At 36.6% G+C, this 27521-nt stretch overlaps 1 protein-coding gene across 1 annotated transcript; it reads left to right on the forward strand.

Moving 5' to 3' along the window:
* Nucleotides 1–27025, forward strand: LOC109791856 (amino acid transporter AVT6A). The gene is made up of 5 exons (XM_083064014.1): nucleotides 1–857; nucleotides 1428–1580; nucleotides 2443–2646; nucleotides 26114–26579; nucleotides 26753–27025. Exons 1-5 carry the CDS (start codon nucleotides 461–463, stop codon nucleotides 26895–26897), a joined length of 1365 nt encoding a protein of 454 aa, XP_082920140.1. The 5' UTR covers nucleotides 1–460; the 3' UTR covers nucleotides 26898–27025.
* Nucleotides 27026–27521: the final 496 nt, after the last annotated feature.

The raw sequence follows: 27521 nt of genomic DNA on the forward strand, positions 1-27521 counted from the left end.
TTGCTTGATCTTGTATCAGAAATGATTGCTATTTATATTTGACTTTCTAAAATTCGTCACATCTTTAGAGGATCTTGCCATAATATAGGCTGTCACTTATATTGAAATCATTATGTAGGATGCATAAAGATACTATTTTTTCACATGATGTTCATACCTTTACATATCTATTTACAATGTCATTTAATTACAAATATGTTGGAGATCAAGTCATATGACATCAAGGCTTTGTTAATATTGGAATCAGCTAAAAGAAGATAGCCAGCAGAGAGTAGCTATGTTAATATCGTTATTTGACCTTAACGAAAACAACGAATAGTCAACAATAATTCAATTGACTAAAACGTGCATACAAGTACACCATAGTCATTAATCGTTGCCAAAATGGAATGATCGTTTCTAAGTAAAAGGCTAAAATCCCATATCTAACAAACTTTGTAGTTCTCTCTTTCTCTCCTTCATGACCATGATCCTACCCTTAACAGCCCACAAGTACCGGCGAAGCCCCAAAACCCATCACCACCTAAGCCCCATTTCCGGCAAAGACGGCTCCGATGGCTCGTCGTTCTCTGGTGCGGTGTTTAACCTCTCAACGACCGTTGTCGGCGCCGGCATCATGGCTCTTCCGGCCGCCGTCAAGCAGCTGGGGCTAATTCCGGGTCTAGTCATGATTATACTATGTGCCATGTTAACCGAATCGTCCATCACCATGCTCGTGCGGTTCACACGTGCGTCCAAGTCCTCCACCTATTCCGGTGTTGTCCGTGACGCGTTCGGTGGCCTTGGTCGGAACCTCTTGTTGCTTTGCATCATCGTAAACAACGTGGGCATGCTCGTTGTCTACATGGTCATTATCGGTATTATAATTATCATTGTAAACTATACTTATAATTCGCATTGTCTTTTGCTTCATTGTTTTGTGAAATGAATCGTTTGAATTCTGCTTTTTTCTTCTTCCTTTTATTTGAAAATTTGGCGTTAAAGTTGATTTCAGAAACATTTGTAGCTTCGACGAGGTACATTTAACGGTTATACAGCCTGTTCCTACAAAAATGGAATAAAATCAGTTTCTTTGTCAAAGTATTTTTTTTAAAAGAACATTGTTTATGGGCCAAAAAAAAAGATTTTTAAAAAGAAAATAAAATCAATTTTTGGGTCAACTATCCACTTTAATGGATAGGCCCAAATTTCAACTTACCTATATGAAAGACATGCCCACGCTAAAGTTAGACAGTGGGCTCAAAATTAAATTGATGTAGGAAGGGATTGGGGCAGATTAGGGTAAAATAATTCATTAAAAAAATATCTCTTTAAAATAAAAAATTATTAAAAGTAGTAATTATTTTGCAATAAATGATTTATCCGTGTTTGAACTTTTTTGAAGTTGAAACAAAAAATATTGCTACTAAAATTGTTGTTTGTGACAGGTGATGTGTTCTCAGGAACGTGGTCAGAAGGAGTGCACTATTCAGGGGTTCTAGAAGAATGGTTTGGTCAACGTTGGTGGTCAACGCGCCCTATCTTATTGTTGCTCACAACATTTCTGGTATTGCTGCCTCTCGCATCATTCAGGCGTGTGGGTATGTCTCCTCCCCTCTCCCATTTCCTTATATCTTGTTTATATGAAATAAGTTGGAACTTTGGATTTGGATTTGTTCCAGTCACTTCGTTAGAATAAGAGAATGAATATGAATTTATAAATATATAATGTGATAAGAAAATAAGAGAATGAATATGTATTTACAAATACACAATGTGATGAGAAATTTTTTGAAAGACAACTAAAAGTAAAATTGAGGTATTAATCTTAAAGTGAACAATATTTTACTTATGTAGAAACATGCACAACATGTATAGAGGAGAATCTTTTTTATAAGATAAAAGGTTAAAAAACATGTTTCAGTATCACGAGTTAATGATGAAGTAAGAGTGCAAGTATTTAGGGCATGAATGACTTCTATGAACTATTATCATATATACTCACAAACTAACTTATGTTACAAAAGGATTTAGATATATTTGTGGATTAACTTTCCTTACAGGGATTAAATATAATCATAATCTTTTGTTTAAAAGAAAGATTATTAAAATACAATTAAAATTTCACGTCATTAGAACATGAGAGTAAACATAAGTTTATAAATACACAATGTCTTCATTAATAAGATGTTATTTGAGAGATGAAAAAAAATAAAATTATAAAAAATTAGATTTAAATAGACAATATCTCTCTTGTAGAAACATGTATCATCTGTGTAGAATGTAGAAACCTAATACTGAACATGAAAATAAAGATTAGACAATTCATATTTTATCTTGTTATAAATCAATTGTTACATTATCATTATTTTTGGGTGATCCAAATGATTTGCATCACCAAATAATAGTTTACATTCACGAGATAGTTACTGATTTTCCCTTCCCTTCCCTCCACCGTGTCAGATTCACTGAGATACACTTCAGCATTGTCAGTGGGGTTGGCCATTGTATTTGTGGTGATAACAGCAAGCATAGCAGTTGTTAAGTTCATCGATGGAAGCATCGGAATGCCACGCTTAATGGCAAAATTCACTGGCTTGGAGTCCTTTTGGAAGCTTTTCACAGCTATCCCTATATTAGTCTCTGCTTACATCTGTCATCATAATGGTAAGTGTCAGATAGGGTGGTAGATTCTTAATTCTGTTGCCAACTATTCACTCATTCAGTAAATAGTTATCAATCATTGCATTGCAATAAATTGAGTATAACAAAATCATTGTCATCGTAATTTAAGGAGTGTCAATCTACTTTACCTTGTCTTCAATGCACATCAGCTATTAATTACGAGAGCATATCAAAGAGAGAATTGTTTTTTTGTCTTATTGTGAGAATGAGAACTATAAATTTGGAACATACAGTAATAGTATATGAATAATCAAAATTAAAATTATAAATGCACATAACTACTTAGTAACTTTTAATCTTGTTCATTCATATATAGTTGTATCATCTATGATCCAGATCTTTAGTTCTCATTTTTCGCTTACTTGATAAACTTCCTTAACTATAGTCATCAAACTACAACCTAATCTGGTGTACAATACTAATCTTTTCTTTATCATGTTCTATCTGGTCATGAAAACTGAAAAGCTGAATTCCAAAGCTGTTTGAAGTTCAGTTTAATTGGGTATCTGATCTGAAGCTAAGTATATAGTGCAGTTGGTAATTAACAACTTGTTTGAATAAACTTCTTTGAGTTTTTTCATAAGTTAAAATTAACTTATGAATAAGTTAATTTGTAAGAGTTCTTAAATAACTTATTTAAAAATTACAAATTAGCTTATGCATAAACTAGTTAACTTATGAAAAAGTTTGTTTCATTTTTCTTTCTTATTTTTTTCTTCTAGAAATACTTTTGAAGAAATTTATTCAAACAAATTCCAGTTGCCTACTGTTAAGACAAGCAATGGGCAGCGGAAGCATAAAACATAAAAAACCATACAAACCATGAAACAGAGAAGAGGAAAGGTTAGGGAACAGAGCAATTTCGTATTTGCTGAACAACCATACTATTTTGTTTGTTTTTCATTCATATATAAGGCAAATACATGAAAAATGACAGCCATACATAGAGCTCATAAATGCTGTCAGTAAAACACATGTTCCCATCATCATTAAGTGTGTAGATTTGCCTAAAATCAGAAACCTAACAAGATATTATCTACTGCACTAAGTAAACATAATTACTGCAGAACTTTACCCACTAATACAAGCAACCATAAATAATTATAGCAGTAAAAAATAAAGGAAAAGTTTTACTGCATTAACACTCCTCCTTAAAACTTTTCTTAAGGACTCCCAACTTGCTTCTTAGCTCATTAAACTTAGCACTTGGAAGGGCCTTAGTGAGTATGTCTGCCAATTGCTCCTCGGACCTGCAATACATCAACTGAACATCTCCATTCTTCTCAGCTTCCCTTATAGCATGAAATTTGACATTGATATGCTTGGTTCTTCCATGTTGAATTGGATTTTTAGCAATTGAAATGGCTGACTTGTTATCACACCATAGCACAGTAGGTTCCATTTGCACATGACTCAAATCTGTCAAGACTTTCCTGACCCATATAACTTGATTTGAGGCTGCTGCTGCAGCTACATATTCAGCCTCGGCAGAGGATTGAGCAACCACATCTTGCTTCTTAGAGTTCCATGAAAATACTCCACTACCAAGTGAAAAAACATATCCTGTTGTGCTCTTAGAGTCATCAATAGATCCAGCCCAATCACTATCAGCAAAACCTTCAACCTTTCCATCACTTTTGCTATACCAAATGCCAAAGTCAGCAGTACCTTTCAAGTATCTCAACACTCTTTTGCCTACACCAAAGTGTGTTAAACTTGGTGAATGCATGAACCTTGAAAGTAAACTACTGCAGAACATCAAATCTGGTCTAGTTGCAGTCAAATAAAGAAGACTACCAACCAAACTTCTATATTGAGTCACATCTGCCTTTGCATCACCATCAGCCTTGGAGAGCTTTTCGTTGACAGCAAGTGGAGTTGAAACAGGATTACAATTCTCCAGTTTGAATTTTTTCAGCAAGTCATTTGCATACTTTTTCTGTGAAAGAAAAATTCCATCATCAAACTGATGCACTTCCATCCCCAAAAAATACCTCATCATTCCAAGATCTGTCATTTCAAAAAACTGCAACATGCTGTTTTTAAATTCTTCAATTTCATCAACATCATCACCTGTAATCAACAAATCATCAACATACAGAGAAACCACAATTTTCTTTCCATTGCCACAATCTTTCACATAAAGAGTAGGCTCATTTTGGCTCCTCCTGAAATCATTTTGCAGAAAATGAGAATCAATTCTGCTGTACCAAGCTCTTGGAGCTTGTTTCAGCCCATACAAGGCTTTATGAAGCCTATAAACTTTTTCTTCATGACCTGCAACAATAAAACCATCAGGCTGTTCAACATATATTTCTTCTTGCAATACTCCATTTAAAAAAGCAGATTTAACATCCAAGTGAAAGATTTTCCATCCATATTGAGCCGCTAATGCAACAATTAATCTAATTGTTTCATGCCTAGCAACCGGCGCAAATGTATCACCATAATCGACTCCAGCCATTTGAGAATACCCCTTCACAACAAGCCTTGCTTTGTGCTTGTGGATGGAACCATCCGGATTTAATTTTGTTCTATAAACCCATTTGACGCCAATCACATGTTTGTCCTTGGGCTTTGAAGTAAGTTCCCAAGTGCCATTTTTGTTAATCATGGCCAGCTCCTCCTTCATTGCATCTTTCCATTCTTCATGCATTGAAGCCTCTTCAAAACAAGAAGGCTCACTTACAACAAAATTGCATTTTTCATAAATTTCAGCCAAAGATTTGGATTTTAGCACAGGAGAATCAGATTCAGCAATCTGACTTTTATTCTCATTTGCAGCTTGCTCCTGGTCAAAATTGGTTGTCAACTGTTCTGTTTTTGTGCTCCTTTGAACTTCATTATTTTCCCAATTCCAGTATGCATTCTCATCAATTTGAATATCCCTGCTGATCACAATCTGTTTTGACCTCATATTGTACACCCGGTAACCTTTGGAGTTTGCAGCATAGCCTAAGAAAATCCCCATTTCAGCTTTGTCATCTAATTTGGATCTTTTTGCTGCTGCAACATGAGTATAACAAATAGATCCAAAAATCTTCAGGTGTTTGGCAGTGGGCTTCACTCCATTCCAAGCTTCAATTGGTGTTTTCTCTTGAACAGCTCTTGTTGGCAGCCTATTCAAAAGATACACGGCTGTATAAACAGCTTCAGCCCAAAAACATTTTGGCAATTTCTTTTCAGCAATTAAACATCTTGCCATCTCCATAACTGTTCTATTTTTTCTCTCAGAAACTCCATTTTGTTCAGGAGTATAACTTACTGTCAATTGATGAACAATGCCCATATCTTCACAAAATGCATTAAACTCATTAGATGTATACTCCTTCCCATTGTCGGATCTCAACATTTTAATTTTGCAGCCACTTTGAGACTCCACCATGGCTCTAAACTTTTTAAAGACATCAAAAGTTTGAGCTTTGCTTGATAAAAAATACACCCATGTCATTCTTGTCAAATCATCAATAAACAGAAGAAAATATTTGCTTTGGCTAAGAGAAGGAACACTCATTGGACCACACAAATCAGTGTGAATAAGCTCCAATTTTTCCTTTGCTCGTGTGACATTTGTTGATGAAAAAGACTTTCTATGCATTTTTCCCAATTGACAAGCATCACATAAATCATCAATAATACCCATCATAGGCATGTCTCTCACCATATCATGAGTTTGCAAAAATTTCAAAGCACCCATATTAAAGTGACCATATCTTTTGTGCCATAAAACAGAATCATCATGTTTGGAAACAAGAGCTGATTCATTCACTTGATTCAAACTGATTGGAAAGCTATTATCACACATTTCAACCTTAATAACTTCAGAATCATTTGAATCCAATATGATACAACCATTGTTTTTAAATGAAAGAGAATATCCTCTCTTCATTAGTTGAGCAACACTTAGCAAATTCTGATCCAAATCAGGAATAAATAAAACATCATGAATAAATTTAGGACCTTTGCTAGTGTGAACAGAAACTGTACCTCTTCCTTCAGCTTGTACAATATCTCCATTTCCAAGCTTAACTTTGGTTTGGACAGCCCTATCCAAAGTAGTAAAAAGACTTGAGTCCCTCGCCATGTGGTTTGTGCACCCACTATCAACATACCATACATCATTTGAACCTGAACTACTTGTTTGAGCAGCCATAAACAAGTGTTCTTCATCTTGGAGTTGCTGATCGGTGAAGTTAACTTGATGTGCATGTTGTGGTTGAGATTGGTTCTGCCTGGATCTGCAGTACCTTTCTCTATGTCCCCACTTCTTGCAAATGTTACATTGGATTTGAGGCTTCCCCTTATACCAACAATCTTTTGACAAGTGATTTGTTCTTTTGCATGTAGAACAAGGAGGAAAATGATTGTTTGCTGCAGATTCACTACTCCCATCCATCTTCGTTTTCCCCTTTTGGTCACCAACTGCTTTATAATTTTGCTTCTTTTGATTTTTCTGACCAGCTTGCTTTCCCTTGTGTCTTGCTTGAAATGCACCTTCAGTTACATCATCCATTCTCATGGAGAATCTTTGCTCATGAGCTTGCAATTTACTGACCATTTCGGAAATGGTTAGTTTCTTAAGATCACATGACTCTTCAATGGCAGCAACTTTGGCTTCAAATTTTACGGGTAGACTGATCAACATTTTTTCGACTACCTTGTGGTCATGGACCACCTCTCCATACAATCTCATTTGGTTCACCAAGTGAGACAGCTTTGAAGTGTACTCCTTGACTGATTCACTTTCCTTCATTTTCAGCATTTCAAACTCTCTTTTAAGAGTAAATAGTTTGATGGATCTCACCCGTTCATCACCGGCATACCTTTCGTTCAACTCGTCCCATATTTGTTTTGCTGTTTCCAAATGCATAATGCTTGTAAAAACATCATCTGTCAAAGCTGAATGTAAACATGAGACAGCTTTTTCCTTCTTCAAAGTCTCCTCCTCATGTTGCTTCATTTGAGCTATTGTAGGATTAGCCCTCAATGGTGGAACTTCCTTATCTTGATCTACATACTCCCATAAGCCAAAAGACTTCAAACATGATCTCATTTTGACAATCCATATGTGATAGTTTTCCCCAGAAAATTGAGGAACAGCAAATACACCATTATTCCCCGAAGCCATTTTATCACTCACTCACAAGTGTTTAATCTCTCCTCTCAATTTTTTTCAGACCCACAGCCTATAAGAACAATGCTCTGGATACCACTGTTAAGACAAGCAATGGGCAGCGGAAGCATAAAACATAAAAAACCATACAAACCATGAAACAGAGAAGAGGAAAGGTTAGGGAACAGAGCAATTTCGTATTTGCTGAACAACCATACTATTTTGTTTGTTTTTCATTCATATATAAGGCAAATACATGAAAAATGACAGCCATACATAGAGCTCATAAATGCTGTCAGTAAAACACATGTTCCCATCATCATTAAGTGTGTAGATTTGCCTAAAATCAGAAACCTAACAAGATATTATCTACTGCACTAAGTAAACATAATTACTGCAGAACTTTACCCACTAATACAAGCAACCATAAATAATTATAGCAGTAAAAAATAAAGGAAAAGTTTTACTGCATTAACACTCCTCCTTAAAACTTTTCTTAAGGACTCCCAACTTGCTTCTTAGCTCATTAAACTTAGCACTTGGAAGGGCCTTAGTGAGTATGTCTGCCAATTGCTCCTCGGACCTGCAATACATCAACTGAACATCTCCATTCTTCTCAGCTTCCCTTATAGCATGAAATTTGACATTGATATGCTTGGTTCTTCCATGTTGAATTGGATTTTTAGCAATTGAAATGGCTGACTTGTTATCACACCATAGCACAGTAGGTTCCATTTGCACATGACTCAAATCTGTCAAGACTTTCCTGACCCATATAACTTGATTTGAGGCTGCTGCTGCAGCTACATATTCAGCCTCGGCAGAGGATTGAGCAACCACATCTTGCTTCTTAGAGTTCCATGAAAATACTCCACTACCAAGTGAAAAAACATATCATGTTGTGCTCTTAGAGTCATCAATAGATCCAGCCCAATCACTATCAACAAAACCTTCAACCTTTCCATCACTTTTGCTATACCAAATGCCAAAGTCAGCAGTACCTTTCAAGTATCTCAACACTCTTTTGCCTACACCAAAGTGTGTTAAACTTGGTGAATGCATGAACCTTGAAAGTAAACTACTGCAGAACATCAAATCTGGTCTAGTTGCAGTCAAATAAAGAAGACTACCAACCAAACTTCTATATTGAGTCACATCTGCCTTTGCATCACCATCAGCCTTGGAGAGCTTTTCGTTGACAGCAAGTGGAGTTGAAACAGGATTACAATTCTCCAGTTTGAATTTTTTCAGCAAGTCATTTGCATACTTTTTCTGTGAAAGAAAAATTCCATCATCAAACTGATGCACTTCCATCCCCAAAAAATACCTCATCATTCCAAGATCTGTCATTTCAAAAAACTGCAACATGCTGTTTTTAAATTCTTCAATTTCATCAACATCATCACCTGTAATCAACAAATCATCAACATACAGAGAAACCACAATTTTCTTTCCATTGCCACAATCTTTCACATAAAGAGTAGGCTCATTTTGGCTCCTCCTGAAATCATTTTGCAGAAAATGAGAATCAATTCTGCTGTACCAAGCTCTTGGAGCTTGTTTCAGCCCATACAAGGCTTTATGAAGCCTATAAACTTTTTCTTCATGACCTGCAACAATAAAACCATCAGGCTGTTCAACATATATTTCTTCTTGCAATACTCCATTTAAAAAAGCAGATTTAACATCCAAGTGAAAGATTTTCCATCCATATTGAGCCGCTAATGCAACAATTAATCTAATTGTTTCATGCCTAGCAACCGGCGCAAATGTATCACCATAATCGACTCCAGCCATTTGAGAATACCCCTTCACAACAAGCCTTGCTTTGTGCTTGTGGATGGAACCATCCGGATTTAATTTTGTTCTATAAACCCATTTGACGCCAATCACATGTTTGTCCTTGGGCTTTGAAGTAAGTTCCCAAGTGCCATTTTTGTTAATCATGGCCAGCTCCTCCTTCATTGCATCTTTCCATTCTTCATGCATTGAAGCCTCTTCAAAACAAGAAGGCTCACTTACAACAAAATTGCATTTTTCATAAATTTCAGCCAAAGATTTGGATTTTAGCACAGGAGAATCAGATTCAGCAATCTGACTTTTATTCTCATTTGCAGCTTGCTCCTGGTCAAAATTGGTTGTCAACTGTTCTGTTTTTGTGCTCCTTTGAACTTCATTATTTTCCCAATTCCAGTATGCATTCTCATCAATTTGAATATCCCTGCTGATCACAATCTGTTTTGACCTCATATTGTACACCCGGTAACCTTTGGAGTTTGCAGCATAGCCTAAGAAAATCCCCATTTCAGCTTTGTCATCTAATTTGGATCTTTTTGCTGCTGCAACATGAGTATAACAAATAGATCCAAAAATCTTCAGGTGTTTGGCAGTGGGCTTCACTCCATTCCAAGCTTCAATTGGTGTTTTCTCTTGAACAGCTCTTGTTGGCAGCCTATTCAAAAGATACACGGCTGTATAAACAGCTTCAGCCCAAAAACATTTTGGCAATTTCTTTTCAGCAATTAAACATCTTGCCATCTCCATAACTGTTCTATTTTTTCTCTCAGAAACTCCATTTTGTTCAGGAGTATAACTTACTGTCAATTGATGAACAATGCCCATATCTTCACAAAATGCATTAAACTCATTAGATGTATACTCCTTCCCATTGTCGGATCTCAACATTTTAATTTTGCAGCCACTTTGAGACTCCACCATGGCTCTAAACTTTTTAAAGACATCAAAAGTTTGAGCTTTGCTTGATAAAAAATACACCCATGTCATTCTTGTCAAATCATCAATAAACAGAAGAAAATATTTGCTTTGGCTAAGAGAAGGAACACTCATTGGACCACACAAATCAGTGTGAATAAGCTCCAATTTTTCCTTTGCTCGTGTGACATTTGTTGATGAAAAAGACTTTCTATGCATTTTTCCCAATTGACAAGCATCACATAAATCATCAATAGTACCCATCATAGGCATGTCTCTCACCATATCATGAGTTTGCAAAAATTTCAAAGCACCCATATTAAAGTGACCATATCTTTTGTGCCATAAAACAGAATCATCATGTTTGGAAACAAGAGCTGATTCATTCACTTGATTCAAACTGATTGGAAAGCTATTATCACACATTTCAACCTTAATAACTTCAGAATCATTTGAATCCAATATGATACAACCATTGTTTTTAAATGAAAGAGAATATCCTCTCTTCATTAGTTGAGCAACACTTAGCAAATTCTGATCCAAATCAGGAATAAATAAAACATCATGAATAAATTTAGGACCTTTGCTAGTGTGAACAGAAACTGTACCTCTTCCTTCAGCTTGTACAATATCTCCATTTCCAAGCTTAACTTTGGTTTGGACAGCCCTATCCAAAGTAGTAAAAAGACTTGAGTCCCTCGCCATGTGGTTTGTGCACCCACTATCAACATACCATACATCATTTGAACCTGAACTACTTGTTTGAGCAGCCATAAACAAGTGTTCTTCATCTTGGAGTTGCTGATCGGTGAAGTTAACTTGATGTGCATGTTGTGGTTGAGATTGGTTCTGCCTGGATCTGCAGTACCTTTCTCTATGTCCCCACTTCTTGCAAATGTTACATTGGATTTGAGGCTTCCCCTTATACCAACAATCTTTTGACAAGTGATTTGTTCTTTTGCATGTAGAACAAGGAGGAAAATGATTGTTTGCTGCAGATTCACTACTCCCATCCATCTTCGTTTTCCCCTTTTGGTCACCAACTGCTTTATAATTTTGCTTCTTTTGATTTTTCTGACCAGCTTGCTTTCCCTTGTGTCTTGCTTGAAATGCACCTTCAGTTACATCATCCATTCTCATGGAGAATCTTTGCTCATGAGCTTGCAATTTACTGACCATTTCGGAAATGGTTAGTTTCTTAAGATCACATGACTCTTCAATGGCAGCAACTTTGGCTTCAAATTTTACGGGTAGACTGATCAACATTTTTTCGACTACCTTGTGGTCATGGACCACCTCTCCATACAATCTCATTTGGTTCACCAAGTGAGACAGCTTTGAAGTGTACTCCTTGACTGATTCACTTTCCTTCATTTTCAGCATTTCAAACTCTCTTTTAAGAGTAAATAGTTTGATGGATCTCACCCGTTCATCACCGGCATACCTTTCGTTCAACTCGTCCCATATTTGTTTTGCTGTTTCCAAATGCATAATGCTTGTAAAAACATCATCTGTCAAAGCTGAATGTAAACATGAGACAGCTTTTTCCTTCTTCAAAGTCTCCTCCTCATGTTGCTTCATTTGAGCTATTGTAGGATTAGCCCTCAATGGTGGAACTTCCTTATCTTGATCTACATACTCCCATAAGCCAAAAGACTTCAAACATGATCTCATTTTGACAATCCATATGTGATAGTTTTCCCCAGAAAATTGAGGAACAGCAAATACACCATTATTCCCCGAAGCCATTTTATCACTCACTCACAAGTGTTTAATCTCTCCTCTCAATTTTTTTCAGACCCACAGCCTATAAGAACAATGCTCTGGATACCACTGTTAAGACAAGCAATGGGCAGCGGAAGCATAAAACATAAAAAACCATACAAACCATGAAACAGAGAAGAGGAAAGGTTAGGGAACAGAGCAATTTCGTATTTGCTGAACAACCATACTATTTTGTTTGTTTTTCATTCATATATAAGGCAAATACATGAAAAATGACAGCCATACATAGAGCTCATAAATGCTGTCAGTAAAACACATGTTCCCATCATCATTAAGTGTGTAGATTTGCCTAAAATCAGAAACCTAACAAGATATTATCTACTGCACTAAGTAAACATAATTACTGCAGAACTTTACCCACTAATACAAGCAACCATAAATAATTATAGCAGTAAAAAATAAAGGAAAAGTTTTACTGCATTAACACTCCTCCTTAAAACTTTTCTTAAGGACTCCCAACTTGCTTCTTAGCTCATTAAACTTAGCACTTGGAAGGGCCTTAGTGAGTATGTCTGCCAATTGCTCCTCGGACCTGCAATACATCAACTGAACATCTCCATTCTTCTCAGCTTCCCTTATAGCATGAAATTTGACATTGATATGCTTGGTTCTTCCATGTTGAATTGGATTTTTAGCAATTGAAATGGCTGACTTGTTATCACACCATAGCACAGTAGGTTCCATTTGCACATGACTCAAATCTGTCAAGACTTTCCTGACCCATATAACTTGATTTGAGGCTGCTGCTGCAGCTACATATTCAGCCTCGGCAGAGGATTGAGCAACCACATCTTGCTTCTTAGAGTTCCATGAAAATACTCCACTACCAAGTGAAAAAACATATCATGTTGTGCTCTTAGAGTCATCAATAGATCCAGCCCAATCACTATCAACAAAACCTTCAACCTTTCCATCACTTTTGCTATACCAAATGCCAAAGTCAGCAGTACCTTTCAAGTATCTCAACACTCTTTTGCCTACACCAAAGTGTGTTAAACTTGGTGAATGCATGAACCTTGAAAGTAAACTACTGCAGAACATCAAATCTGGTCTAGTTGCAGTCAAATAAAGAAGACTACCAACCAAACTTCTATATTGAGTCACATCTGCCTTTGCATCACCATCAGCCTTGGAGAGCTTTTCGTTGACAGCAAGTGGAGTTGAAACAGGATTACAATTCTCCAGTTTGAATTTTTTCAGCAAGTCATTTGCATACTTTTTCTGTGAAAGAAAAATTCCATCATCAAACTGATGCACTTCCATCCCCAAAAAATACCTCATCATTCCAAGATCTGTCATTTCAAAAAACTGCAACATGCTGTTTTTAAATTCTTCAATTTCATCAACATCATCACCTGTAATCAACAAATCATCAACATACAGAGAAACCACAATTTTCTTTCCATTGCCACAATCTTTCACATAAAGAGTAGGCTCATTTTGGCTCCTCCTGAAATCATTTTGCAGAAAATGAGAATCAATTCTGCTGTACCAAGCTCTTGGAGCTTGTTTCAGCCCATACAAGGCTTTATGAAGCCTATAAACTTTTTCTTCATGACCTGCAACAATAAAACCATCAGGCTGTTCAACATATATTTCTTCTTGCAATACTCCATTTAAAAAAGCAGATTTAACATCCAAGTGAAAGATTTTCCATCCATATTGAGCCGCTAATGCAACAATTAATCTAATTGTTTCATGCCTAGCAACCGGCGCAAATGTATCACCATAATCGACTCCAGCCATTTGAGAATACCCCTTCACAACAAGCCTTGCTTTGTGCTTGTGGATGGAACCATCCGGATTTAATTTTGTTCTATAAACCCATTTGACGCCAATCACATGTTTGTCCTTGGGCTTTGAAGTAAGTTCCCAAGTGCCATTTTTGTTAATCATGGCCAGCTCCTCCTTCATTGCATCTTTCCATTCTTCATGCATTGAAGCCTCTTCAAAACAAGAAGGCTCACTTACAACAAAATTGCATTTTTCATAAATTTCAGCCAAAGATTTGGATTTTAGCACAGGAGAATCAGATTCAGCAATCTGACTTTTATTCTCATTTGCAGCTTGCTCCTGGTCAAAATTGGTTGTCAACTGTTCTGTTTTTGTGCTCCTTTGAACTTCATTATTTTCCCAATTCCAGTATGCATTCTCATCAATTTGAATATCCCTGCTGATCACAATCTGTTTTGACCTCATATTGTACACCCGGTAACCTTTGGAGTTTGCAGCATAGCCTAAGAAAATCCCCATTTCAGCTTTGTCATCTAATTTGGATCTTTTTGCTGCTGCAACATGAGTATAACAAATAGATCCAAAAATCTTCAGGTGTTTGGCAGTGGGCTTCACTCCATTCCAAGCTTCAATTGGTGTTTTCTCTTGAACAGCTCTTGTTGGCAGCCTATTCAAAAGATACACGGCTGTATAAACAGCTTCAGCCCAAAAACATTTTGGCAATTTCTTTTCAGCAATTAAACATCTTGCCATCTCCATAACTGTTCTATTTTTTCTCTCAGAAACTCCATTTTGTTCAGGAGTATAACTTACTGTCAATTGATGAACAATGCCCATATCTTCACAAAATGCATTAAACTCATTAGATGTATACTCCTTCCCATTGTCGGATCTCAACATTTTAATTTTGCAGCCACTTTGAGACTCCACCATGGCTCTAAACTTTTTAAAGACATCAAAAGTTTGAGCTTTGCTTGATAAAAAATACACCCATGTCATTCTTGTCAAATCATCAATAAACAGAAGAAAATATTTGCTTTGGCTAAGAGAAGGAACACTCATTGGACCACACAAATCAGTGTGAATAAGCTCCAATTTTTCCTTTGCTCGTGTGACATTTGTTGATGAAAAAGACTTTCTATGCATTTTTCCCAATTGACAAGCATCACATAAATCATCAATAATACCCATCATAGGCATGTCTCTCACCATATCATGAGTTTGCAAAAATTTCAAAGCACCCATATTAAAGTGACCATATCTTTTGTGCCATAAAACAGAATCATCATGTTTGGAAACAAGAGCTGATTCATTCACTTGATTCAAACTGATTGGAAAGCTATTATCACACATTTCAACCTTAATAACTTCAGAATCATTTGAATCCAATATGATACAACCATTGTTTTTAAATGAAAGAGAATATCCTCTCTTCATTAGTTGAGCAACACTTAGCAAATTCTGATCCAAATCAGGAATAAATAAAACATCATGAATAAATTTAGGACCTTTGCTAGTGTGAACAGAAACTGTACCTCTTCCTTCAGCTTGTACAATATCTCCATTTCCAAGCTTAACTTTGGTTTGGACAGCCCTATCCAAAGTAGTAAAAAGACTTGAGTCCCTCGCCATGTGGTTTGTGCACCCACTATCAACATACCATACATCATTTGAACCTGAACTACTTGTTTGAGCAGCCATAAACAAGTGTTCTTCATCTTGGAGTTGCTGATCGGTGAAGTTAACTTGATGTGCATGTTGTGGTTGAGATTGGTTCTGCCTGGATCTGCAGTACCTTTCTCTATGTCCCCACTTCTTGCAAATGTTACATTGGATTTGAGGCTTCCCCTTATACCAACAATCTTTTGACAAGTGATTTGTTCTTTTGCATGTAGAACAAGGAGGAAAATGATTGTTTGCTGCAGATTCACTACTCCCATCCATCTTCGTTTTCCCCTTTTGGTCACCAACTGCTTTATAATTTTGCTTCTTTTGATTTTTCTGACCAGCTTGCTTTCCCTTGTGTCTTGCTTGAAATGCACCTTCAGTTACATCATCCATTCTCATGGAGAATCTTTGCTCATGAGCTTGCAATTTACTGACCATTTCGGAAATGGTTAGTTTCTTAAGATCACATGACTCTTCAATGGCAGCAACTTTGGCTTCAAATTTTACGGGTAGACTGATCAACATTTTTTCGACTACCTTGTGGTCATGGACCACCTCTCCATACAATCTCATTTGGTTCACCAAGTGAGACAGCTTTGAAGTGTACTCCTTGACTGATTCACTTTCCTTCATTTTCAGCATTTCAAACTCTCTTTTAAGAGTAAATAGTTTGATGGATCTCACCCGTTCATCACCGGCATACCTTTCGTTCAACTCGTCCCATATTTGTTTTGCTGTTTCCAAATGCATAATGCTTGTAAAAACATCATCTGTCAAAGCTGAATGTAAACATGAGACAGCTTTTTCCTTCTTCAAAGTCTCCTCCTCATGTTGCTTCATTTGAGCTATTGTAGGATTAGCCCTCAATGGTGGAACTTCCTTATCTTGATCTACATACTCCCATAAGCCAAAAGACTTCAAACATGATCTCATTTTGACAATCCATATGTGATAGTTTTCCCCAGAAAATTGAGGAACAGCAAATACACCATTATTCCCCGAAGCCATTTTATCACTCACTCACAAGTGTTTAATCTCTCCTCTCAATTTTTTTCAGACCCACAGCCTATAAGAACAATGCTCTGGATACCACTGTTAAGACAAGCAATGGGCAGCGGAAGCATAAAACATAAAAAACCATACAAACCATGAAACAGAGAAGAGGAAAGGTTAGGGAACAGAGCAATTTCGTATTTGCTGAACAACCATACTATTTTGTTTGTTTTTCATTCATATATAAGGCAAATACATGAAAAATGACAGCCATACATAGAGCTCATAAATGCTGTCAGTAAAACACATGTTCCCATCATCATTAAGTGTGTAGATTTGCCTAAAATCAGAAACCTAACAAGATATTATCTACTGCACTAAGTAAACATAATTACTGCAGAACTTTACCCACTAATACAAGCAACCATAAATAATTATAGCAGTAAAAAATAAAGGAAAAGTTTTACTGCATTAACACTCCTCCTTAAAACTTTTCTTAAGGACTCCCAACTTGCTTCTTAGCTCATTAAACTTAGCACTTGGAAGGGCCTTAGTGAGTATGTCTGCCAATTGCTCCTCGGACCTGCAATACATCAACTGAACATCTCCATTCTTCTCAGCTTCCCTTATAGCATGAAATTTGACATTGATATGCTTGGTTCTTCCATGTTGAATTGGATTTTTAGCAATTGAAATGGCTGACTTGTTATCACACCATAGCACAGTAGGTTCCATTTGCACATGACTCAAATCTGTCAAGACTTTCCTGACCCATATAACTTGATTTGAGGCTGCTGCTGCAGCTACATATTCAGCCTCGGCAGAGGATTGAGCAACCACATCTTGCTTCTTAGAGTTCCATGAAAATACTCCACTACCAAGTGAAAAAACATATCATGTTGTGCTCTTAGAGTCATCAATAGATCCAGCCCAATCACTATCAACAAAACCTTCAACCTTTCCATCACTTTTGCTATACCAAATGCCAAAGTCAGCAGTACCTTTCAAGTATCTCAACACTCTTTTGCCTACACCAAAGTGTGTTAAACTTGGTGAATGCATGAACCTTGAAAGTAAACTACTGCAGAACATCAAATCTGGTCTAGTTGCAGTCAAATAAAGAAGACTACCAACCAAACTTCTATATTGAGTCACATCTGCCTTTGCATCACCATCAGCCTTGGAGAGCTTTTCGTTGACAGCAAGTGGAGTTGAAACAGGATTACAATTCTCCAGTTTGAATTTTTTCAGCAAGTCATTTGCATACTTTTTCTGTGAAAGAAAAATTCCATCATCAAACTGATGCACTTCCATCCCCAAAAAATACCTCATCATTCCAAGATCTGTCATTTCAAAAAACTGCAACATGCTGTTTTTAAATTCTTCAATTTCATCAACATCATCACCTGTAATCAACAAATCATCAACATACAGAGAAACCACAATTTTCTTTCCATTGCCACAATCTTTCACATAAAGAGTAGGCTCATTTTGGCTCCTCCTGAAATCATTTTGCAGAAAATGAGAATCAATTCTGCTGTACCAAGCTCTTGGAGCTTGTTTCAGCCCATACAAGGCTTTATGAAGCCTATAAACTTTTTCTTCATGACCTGCAACAATAAAACCATCAGGCTGTTCAACATATATTTCTTCTTGCAATACTCCATTTAAAAAAGCAGATTTAACATCCAAGTGAAAGATTTTCCATCCATATTGAGCCGCTAATGCAACAATTAATCTAATTGTTTCATGCCTAGCAACCGGCGCAAATGTATCACCATAATCGACTCCAGCCATTTGAGAATACCCCTTCACAACAAGCCTTGCTTTGTGCTTGTGGATGGAACCATCCGGATTTAATTTTGTTCTATAAACCCATTTGACGCCAATCACATGTTTGTCCTTGGGCTTTGAAGTAAGTTCCCAAGTGCCATTTTTGTTAATCATGGCCAGCTCCTCCTTCATTGCATCTTTCCATTCTTCATGCATTGAAGCCTCTTCAAAACAAGAAGGCTCACTTACAACAAAATTGCATTTTTCATAAATTTCAGCCAAAGATTTGGATTTTAGCACAGGAGAATCAGATTCAGCAATCTGACTTTTATTCTCATTTGCAGCTTGCTCCTGGTCAAAATTGGTTGTCAACTGTTCTGTTTTTGTGCTCCTTTGAACTTCATTATTTTCCCAATTCCAGTATGCATTCTCATCAATTTGAATATCTCTGCTGATCACAATCTGTTTTGACCTCATATTGTACACCCGGTAACCTTTGGAGTTTGCAGCATAGCCTAAGAAAATCCCCATTTCAGCTTTGTCATCTAATTTGGATCTTTTTGCTGCTGCAACATGAGTATAACAAATAGATCCAAAAATCTTCAGGTGTTTGGCAGTGGGCTTCACTCCATTCCAAGCTTCAATTGGTGTTTTCTCTTGAACAGCTCTTGTTGGCAGCCTATTCAAAAGATACACGGCTGTATAAACAGCTTCAGCCCAAAAACATTTTGGCAATTTCTTTTCAGCAATTAAACATCTTGCCATCTCCATAACTGTTCTATTTTTTCTCTCAGAAACTCCATTTTGTTCAGGAGTATAACTTACTGTCAATTGATGAACAATGCCCATATCTTCACAAAATGCATTAAACTCATTAGATGTATACTCCTTCCCATTGTCGGATCTCAACATTTTAATTTTGCAGCCACTTTGAGACTCCACCATGGCTCTAAACTTTTTAAAGACATCAAAAGTTTGAGCTTTGCTTGATAAAAAATACACCCATGTCATTCTTGTCAAATCATCAATAAACAGAAGAAAATATTTGCTTTGGCTAAGAGAAGGAACACTCATTGGACCACACAAATCAGTGTGAATAAGCTCCAATTTTTCCTTTGCTCGTGTGACATTTGTTGATGAAAAAGACTTTCTATGCATTTTTCCCAATTGACAAGCATCACATAAATCATCAATAATACCCATCATAGGCATGTCTCTCACCATATCATGAGTTTGCAAAAATTTCAAAGCACCCATATTAAAGTGACCATATCTTTTGTGCCATAAAACAGAATCATCATGTTTGGAAACAAGAGCTGATTCATTCACTTGATTCAAACTGATTGGAAAGCTATTATCACACATTTCAACCTTAATAACTTCAGAATCATTTGAATCCAATATGATACAACCATTGTTTTTAAATGAAAGAGAATATCCTCTCTTCATTAGTTGAGCAACACTTAGCAAATTCTGATCCAAATCAGGAATAAATAAAACATCATGAATAAATTTAGGACCTTTGCTAGTGTGAACAGAAACTGTACCTCTTCCTTCAGCTTGTACAATATCTCCATTTCCAAGCTTAACTTTGGTTTGGACAGCCCTATCCAAAGTAGTAAAAAGACTTGAGTCCCTCGCCATGTGGTTTGTGCACCCACTATCAACATACCATACATCATTTGAACCTGAACTACTTGTTTGAGCAGCCATAAACAAGTGTTCTTCATCTTGGAGTTGCTGATCGGTGAAGTTAACTTGATGTGCATGTTGTGGTTGAGATTGGTTCTGCCTGGATCTGCAGTACCTTTCTCTATGTCCCCACTTCTTGCAAATGTTACATTGGATTTGAGGCTTCCCCTTATACCAACAATCTTTTGACAAGTGATTTGTTCTTTTGCATGTAGAACAAGGAGGAAAATGATTGTTTGCTGCAGATTCACTACTCCCATCCATCTTCGTTTTCCCCTTTTGGTCACCAACTGCTTTATAATTTTGCTTCTTTTGATTTTTCTGACCAGCTTGCTTTCCCTTGTGTCTTGCTTGAAATGCACCTTCAGTTACATCATCCATTCTCATGGAGAATCTTTGCTCATGAGCTTGCAATTTACTGACCATTTCGAAAATGGTTAGTTTCTTAAGATCACATGACTCTTCAATGGCAGCAACTTTGGCTTCAAATTTTACGGGTAGACTGATCAACATTTTTTCGACTACCTTGTGGTCATGGACCACCTCTCCATACAATCTCATTTGGTTCACCAAGTGAGACAGCTTTGAAGTGTACTCCTTGACTGATTCACTTTCCTTCATTTTCAGCATTTCAAACTCTCTTTTAAGAGTAAATAGTTTGATGGATCTCACCCGTTCATCACCGGCATACCTTTCGTTCAACTCGTCCCATATTTGTTTTGCTGTTTCCAAATGCATAATGCTTGTAAAAACATCATCTGTCAAAGCTGAATGTAAACATGAGACAGCTTTTTCCTTCTTCAAAGTCTCCTCCTCATGTTGCTTCATTTGAGCTATTGTAGGATTAGCCCTCAATGGTGGAACTTCCTTATCTTGATCTACATACTCCCATAAGCCAAAAGACTTCAAACATGATCTCATTTTGACAATCCATATGTGATAGTTTTCCCCAGAAAATTGAGGAACAGCAAATACACCATTATTCCCCGAAGCCATTTTATCACTCACTCACAAGTGTTTAATCTCTCCTCTCAATTTTTTTCAGACCCACAGCCTATAAGAACAATGCTCTGGATACCACTGTTAAGACAAGCAATGGGCAGCGGAAGCATAAAACATAAAAAACCATACAAACCATGAAACAGAGAAGAGGAAAGGTTAGGGAACAGAGCAATTTCGTATTTGCTGAACAACCATACTATTTTGTTTGTTTTTCATTCATATATAAGGCAAATACATGAAAAATGACAGCCATACATAGAGCTCATAAATGCTGTCAGTAAAACACATGTTCCCATCATCATTAAGTGTGTAGATTTGCCTAAAATCAGAAACCTAACAAGATATTATCTACTGCACTAAGTAAACATAATTACTGCAGAACTTTACCCACTAATACAAGCAACCATAAATAATTATAGCAGTAAAAAATAAAGGAAAAGTTTTACTGCATTAACACTCCTCCTTAAAACTTTTCTTAAGGACTCCCAACTTGCTTCTTAGCTCATTAAACTTAGCACTTGGAAGGGCCTTAGTGAGTATGTCTGCCAATTGCTCCTCGGACCTGCAATACATCAACTGAACATCTCCATTCTTCTCAGCTTCCCTTATAGCATGAAATTTGACATTGATATGCTTGGTTCTTCCATGTTGAATTGGATTTTTAGCAATTGAAATGGCTGACTTGTTATCACACCATAGCACAGTAGGTTCCATTTGCACATGACTCAAATCTGTCAAGACTTTCCTGACCCATATAACTTGATTTGAGGCTGCTGCTGCAGCTACATATTCAGCCTCGGCAGAGGATTGAGCAACCACATCTTGCTTCTTAGAGTTCCATGAAAATACTCCACTACCAAGTGAAAAAACATATCATGTTGTGCTCTTAGAGTCATCAATAGATCCAGCCCAATCACTATCAACAAAACCTTCAACCTTTCCATCACTTTTGCTATACCAAATGCCAAAGTCAGCAGTACCTTTCAAGTATCTCAACACTCTTTTGCCTACACCAAAGTGTGTTAAACTTGGTGAATGCATGAACCTTGAAAGTAAACTACTGCAGAACATCAAATCTGGTCTAGTTGCAGTCAAATAAAGAAGACTACCAACCAAACTTCTATATTGAGTCACATCTGCCTTTGCATCACCATCAGCCTTGGAGAGCTTTTCGTTGACAGCAAGTGGAGTTGAAACAGGATTACAATTCTCCAGTTTGAATTTTTTCAGCAAGTCATTTGCATACTTTTTCTGTGAAAGAAAAATTCCATCATCAAACTGATGCACTTCCATCCCCAAAAAATACCTCATCATTCCAAGATCTGTCATTTCAAAAAACTGCAACATGCTGTTTTTAAATTCTTCAATTTCATCAACATCATCACCTGTAATCAACAAATCATCAACATACAGAGAAACCACAATTTTCTTTCCATTGCCACAATCTTTCACATAAAGAGTAGGCTCATTTTGGCTCCTCCTGAAATCATTTTGCAGAAAATGAGAATCAATTCTGCTGTACCAAGCTCTTGGAGCTTGTTTCAGCCCATACAAGGCTTTATGAAGCCTATAAACTTTTTCTTCATGACCTGCAACAATAAAACCATCAGGCTGTTCAACATATATTTCTTCTTGCAATACTCCATTTAAAAAAGCAGATTTAACATCCAAGTGAAAGATTTTCCATCCATATTGAGCCGCTAATGCAACAATTAATCTAATTGTTTCATGCCTAGCAACCGGCGCAAATGTATCACCATAATCGACTCCAGCCATTTGAGAATACCCCTTCACAACAAGCCTTGCTTTGTGCTTGTGGATGGAACCATCCGGATTTAATTTTGTTCTATAAACCCATTTGACGCCAATCACATGTTTGTCCTTGGGCTTTGAAGTAAGTTCCCAAGTGCCATTTTTGTTAATCATGGCCAGCTCCTCCTTCATTGCATCTTTCCATTCTTCATGCATTGAAGCCTCTTCAAAACAAGAAGGCTCACTTACAACAAAATTGCATTTTTCATAAATTTCAGCCAAAGATTTGGATTTTAGCACAGGAGAATCAGATTCAGCAATCTGACTTTTATTCTCATTTGCAGCTTGCTCCTGGTCAAAATTGGTTGTCAACTGTTCTGTTTTTGTGCTCCTTTGAACTTCATTATTTTCCCAATTCCAGTATGCATTCTCATCAATTTGAATATCCCTGCTGATCACAATCTGTTTTGACCTCATATTGTACACCCGGTAACCTTTGGAGTTTGCAGCATAGCCTAAGAAAATCCCCATTTCAGCTTTGTCATCTAATTTGGATCTTTTTGCTGCTGCAACATGAGTATAACAAATAGATCCAAAAATCTTCAGGTGTTTGGCAGTGGGCTTCACTCCATTCCAAGCTTCAATTGGTGTTTTCTCTTGAACAGCTCTTGTTGGCAGCCTATTCAAAAGATACACGGCTGTATAAACAGCTTCAGCCCAAAAACATTTTGGCAATTTCTTTTCAGCAATTAAACATCTTGCCATCTCCATAACTGTTCTATTTTTTCTCTCAGAAACTCCATTTTGTTCAGGAGTATAACTTACTGTCAATTGATGAACAATGCCCATATCTTCACAAAATGCATTAAACTCATTAGATGTATACTCCTTCCCATTGTCGGATCTCAACATTTTAATTTTGCAGCCACTTTGAGACTCCACCATGGCTCTAAACTTTTTAAAGACATCAAAAGTTTGAGCTTTGCTTGATAAAAAATACACCCATGTCATTCTTGTCAAATCATCAATAAACAGAAGAAAATATTTGCTTTGGCTAAGAGAAGGAACACTCATTGGACCACACAAATCAGTGTGAATAAGCTCCAATTTTTCCTTTGCTCGTGTGACATTTGTTGATGAAAAAGACTTTCTATGCATTTTTCCCAATTGACAAGCATCACATAAATCATCAATAATACCCATCATAGGCATGTCTCTCACCATATCATGAGTTTGCAAAAATTTCAAAGCACCCATATTAAAGTGACCATATCTTTTGTGCCATAAAACAGAATCATCATGTTTGGAAACAAGAGCTGATTCATTCACTTGATTCAAACTGATTGGAAAGCTATTATCACACATTTCAACCTTAATAACTTCAGAATCATTTGAATCCAATATGATACAACCATTGTTTTTAAATGAAAGAGAATATCCTCTCTTCATTAGTTGAGCAACACTTAGCAAATTCTGATCCAAATCAGGAATAAATAAAACATCATGAATAAATTTAGGACCTTTGCTAGTGTGAACAGAAACTGTACCTCTTCCTTCAGCTTGTACAATATCTCCATTTCCAAGCTTAACTTTGGTTTGGACAGCCCTATCCAAAGTAGTAAAAAGACTTGAGTCCCTCGCCATGTGGTTTGTGCACCCACTATCAACATACCATACATCATTTGAACCTGAACTACTTGTTTGAGCAGCCATAAACAAGTGTTCTTCATCTTGGAGTTGCTGATCGGTGAAGTTAACTTGATGTGCATGTTGTGGTTGAGATTGGTTCTGCCTGGATCTGCAGTACCTTTCTCTATGTCCCCACTTCTTGCAAATGTTACATTGGATTTGAGGCTTCCCCTTATACCAACAATCTTTTGACAAGTGATTTGTTCTTTTGCATGTAGAACAAGGAGGAAAATGATTGTTTGCTGCAGATTCACTACTCCCATCCATCTTCGTTTTCCCCTTTTGGTCACCAACTGCTTTATAATTTTGCTTCTTTTGATTTTTCTGACCAGCTTGCTTTCCCTTGTGTCTTGCTTGAAATGCACCTTCAGTTACATCATCCATTCTCATGGAGAATCTTTGCTCATGAGCTTGCAATTTACTGACCATTTCGGAAATGGTTAGTTTCTTAAGATCACATGACTCTTCAATGGCAGCAACTTTGGCTTCAAATTTTACGGGTAGACTGATCAACATTTTTTCGACTACCTTGTGGTCATGGACTACCTCTCCATACAATCTCATTTGGTTCACCAAGTGAGACAGCTTTGAAGTGTACTCCTTGACTGATTCACTTTCCTTCATTTTCAGCATTTCAAACTCTCTTTTAAGAGTAAATAGTTTGATGGATCTCACCCGTTCATCACCGGCATACCTTTCGTTCAACTCGTCCCATATTTGTTTTGCTGTTTCCAAATGCATAATGCTTGTAAAAACATCATCTGTCAAAGCTGAATGTAAACATGAGACAGCTTTTTCCTTCTTCAAAGCCTCCTCCTCATGTTGCTTCATTTGAGCTATTGTAGGATTAGCCCTCAATGGTGGAACTTCCTTATCTTGATCTACATACTCCCATAAGCCAAAAGACTTCAAACATGATCTCATTTTGACAATCCATATGTGATAGTTTTCCCCAGAAAATTGAGGAACAGCAAATACACCATTATTCCCCGAAGCCATTTTATCACTCACTCACAAGCGTTTAATCTCTCCTCTCAATTTTTTTCAGACCCACAGCCTATAAGAACAATGCTCTGGATACCACTGTTAAGACAAGCAATGGGCAGCGGAAGCATAAAACATAAAAAACCATACAAACCATGAAACAGAGAAGAGGAAAGGTTAGGGAACAGAGCAATTTCGTATTTGCTGAACAACCATACTATTTTGTTTGTTTTTCATTCATATATAAGGCAAATACATGAAAAATGACAGCCATACATAGAGCTCATAAATGCTGTCAGTAAAACACATGTTCCCATCATCATTAAGTGTGTAGATTTGCCTAAAATCAGAAACCTAACAAGATATTATCTACTGCACTAAGTAAACATAATTACTGCAGAACTTTACCCACTAATACAAGCAACCATAAATAATTATAGCAGTAAAAAATAAAGGAAACGTTTTACTGCATTAACACCTACATTGTATGACATGATTCAGTTAGCCTTCTACACAAATCTTACACCCTTTCCTGTTTTAATTCCAATGCAGTTCACCCTATAGAGAATGAACTCAAAGATCCTTCCCAAATGAAGGCAATAGTGAGGACATCACTCATACTATGCTCATCTGTGTACGTAGCAACCAGCCTTTTTGGTTTCTTCTTATTTGGAGACAAGACACTGGATGATGTACTAGCCAACTTTGATGGAGATCTTGGAGTCCCTTATGGATCATTTCTTACTGATATAGTTAGAGTGAGCTATGGCATTCACCTTATCCTTGTGTTCCCTATTGTGTTTTACTCCCTTCGCCTCAACCTAGATGTTCTTTTGTTTCCACATGCCATTCCTCTTGCCTTTGACACTAGGAGATTCTACTTGGTCACCACACTTCTCATGGCTTTCATTTTTGTTGGAGCCATTTTTGTTCCCAGCATCTGGGATGCCTTCCAATTCATTGGTGCCACAGCTGCTGTTTCTGCTGGATACATTTTTCCAGCTGCTATTGCTCTTAGGTAACTTTACAGTTGCAAAATACATCTATTTGGATAAATTTCTAATAACCGTTAGTATAACTATTTACTGAATAAGTATGCTATGAAATTGATAATGTGATGTCTCCTTGATCTTAACCACAGTGCTCATACATATTATGATATGTAATTTTGTTTTGGTTACCCTTTGGCAGGGATACTCGTGGGGTTGCAACAAAGAAAGACAAGTTATTATCTTGGTTTATGATATTTTTGGCTGTCTCATGTAGCACTGTAGCCATCTTTAGTGACTTGTATACTGTCTACAGTAATGAACAAGTAGATGAAAAATTGATTTGATGGTGTTGAGTGTAGGCAGATGAATGTTATGTGTAGTGTTTGGGTTTAATACGAAAATTAAACCCATAAGAGTACTCAGTTATTACAATTTTGTTATATAAGTTTAGATTTATACTTAATTCTTTTTATTCGTAAGAATTACATCGATGGTAACAAAGTTTAAATCTAGGATATATACATTACATATTATCTCAACTTTTCATTACTTTAAATTATTTTAAATATATATGTTAAGAAAAATATTAGTATTTTTAGCAAATATGACAAAAGTTAGACAAGAAAGTGACTTGTCCAATGTTAATAAAATGGGGTCAGTGAACCTAACCAATAATCGATATTTATTTTTATTTCATGTACATAGTATATATGTTTTAAAATTATACATATGAATAATCTATTTATTTGATTAAATCCTTAAATCGATATTAATCCAAAAGTTGAATCAATTTTTTGAAATATTTAATGTAAAGTTATGTGGTAAGGCTTAATTCAAATAACTTATATTATAAATTATTTCAATTCGATCAATAATTCATTTTAATTGATCCAATGACCAAATCAACTTTTTTTTAGGTTCGTTCCTGGAGTATCCACCGCCGACAGCAGTGACTAATCTCCTCGCTA

The sequence above is a fragment of the Cajanus cajan genome, chromosome 9 (assembly GCF_000230855.2).
Source record: "Cajanus cajan strain Asha chromosome 9, NIPB_CcT2T_4, whole genome shotgun sequence".
NCBI lineage: Eukaryota > Viridiplantae > Streptophyta > Magnoliopsida > Fabales > Fabaceae > Cajanus > Cajanus cajan.

Excerpts from the sequence above, each read along its gene's own strand:
- LOC109791856 (XM_083064014.1), top strand. The coding sequence starts at position 461 with ATGACCATGATCCTACCCTTAACAGCCCACAAGTACCGGCGAAGCCCC. Across the intron at positions 2,647-26,113 it reads TTACATCTGTCATCATAATG|TTCACCCTATAGAGAATGAA; the intron begins GTAAGTGTCAGA and ends ATTCCAATGCAG. Across the intron at positions 26,580-26,752 it reads CCAGCTGCTATTGCTCTTAG|GGATACTCGTGGGGTTGCAA; the intron begins GTAACTTTACAG and ends ACCCTTTGGCAG.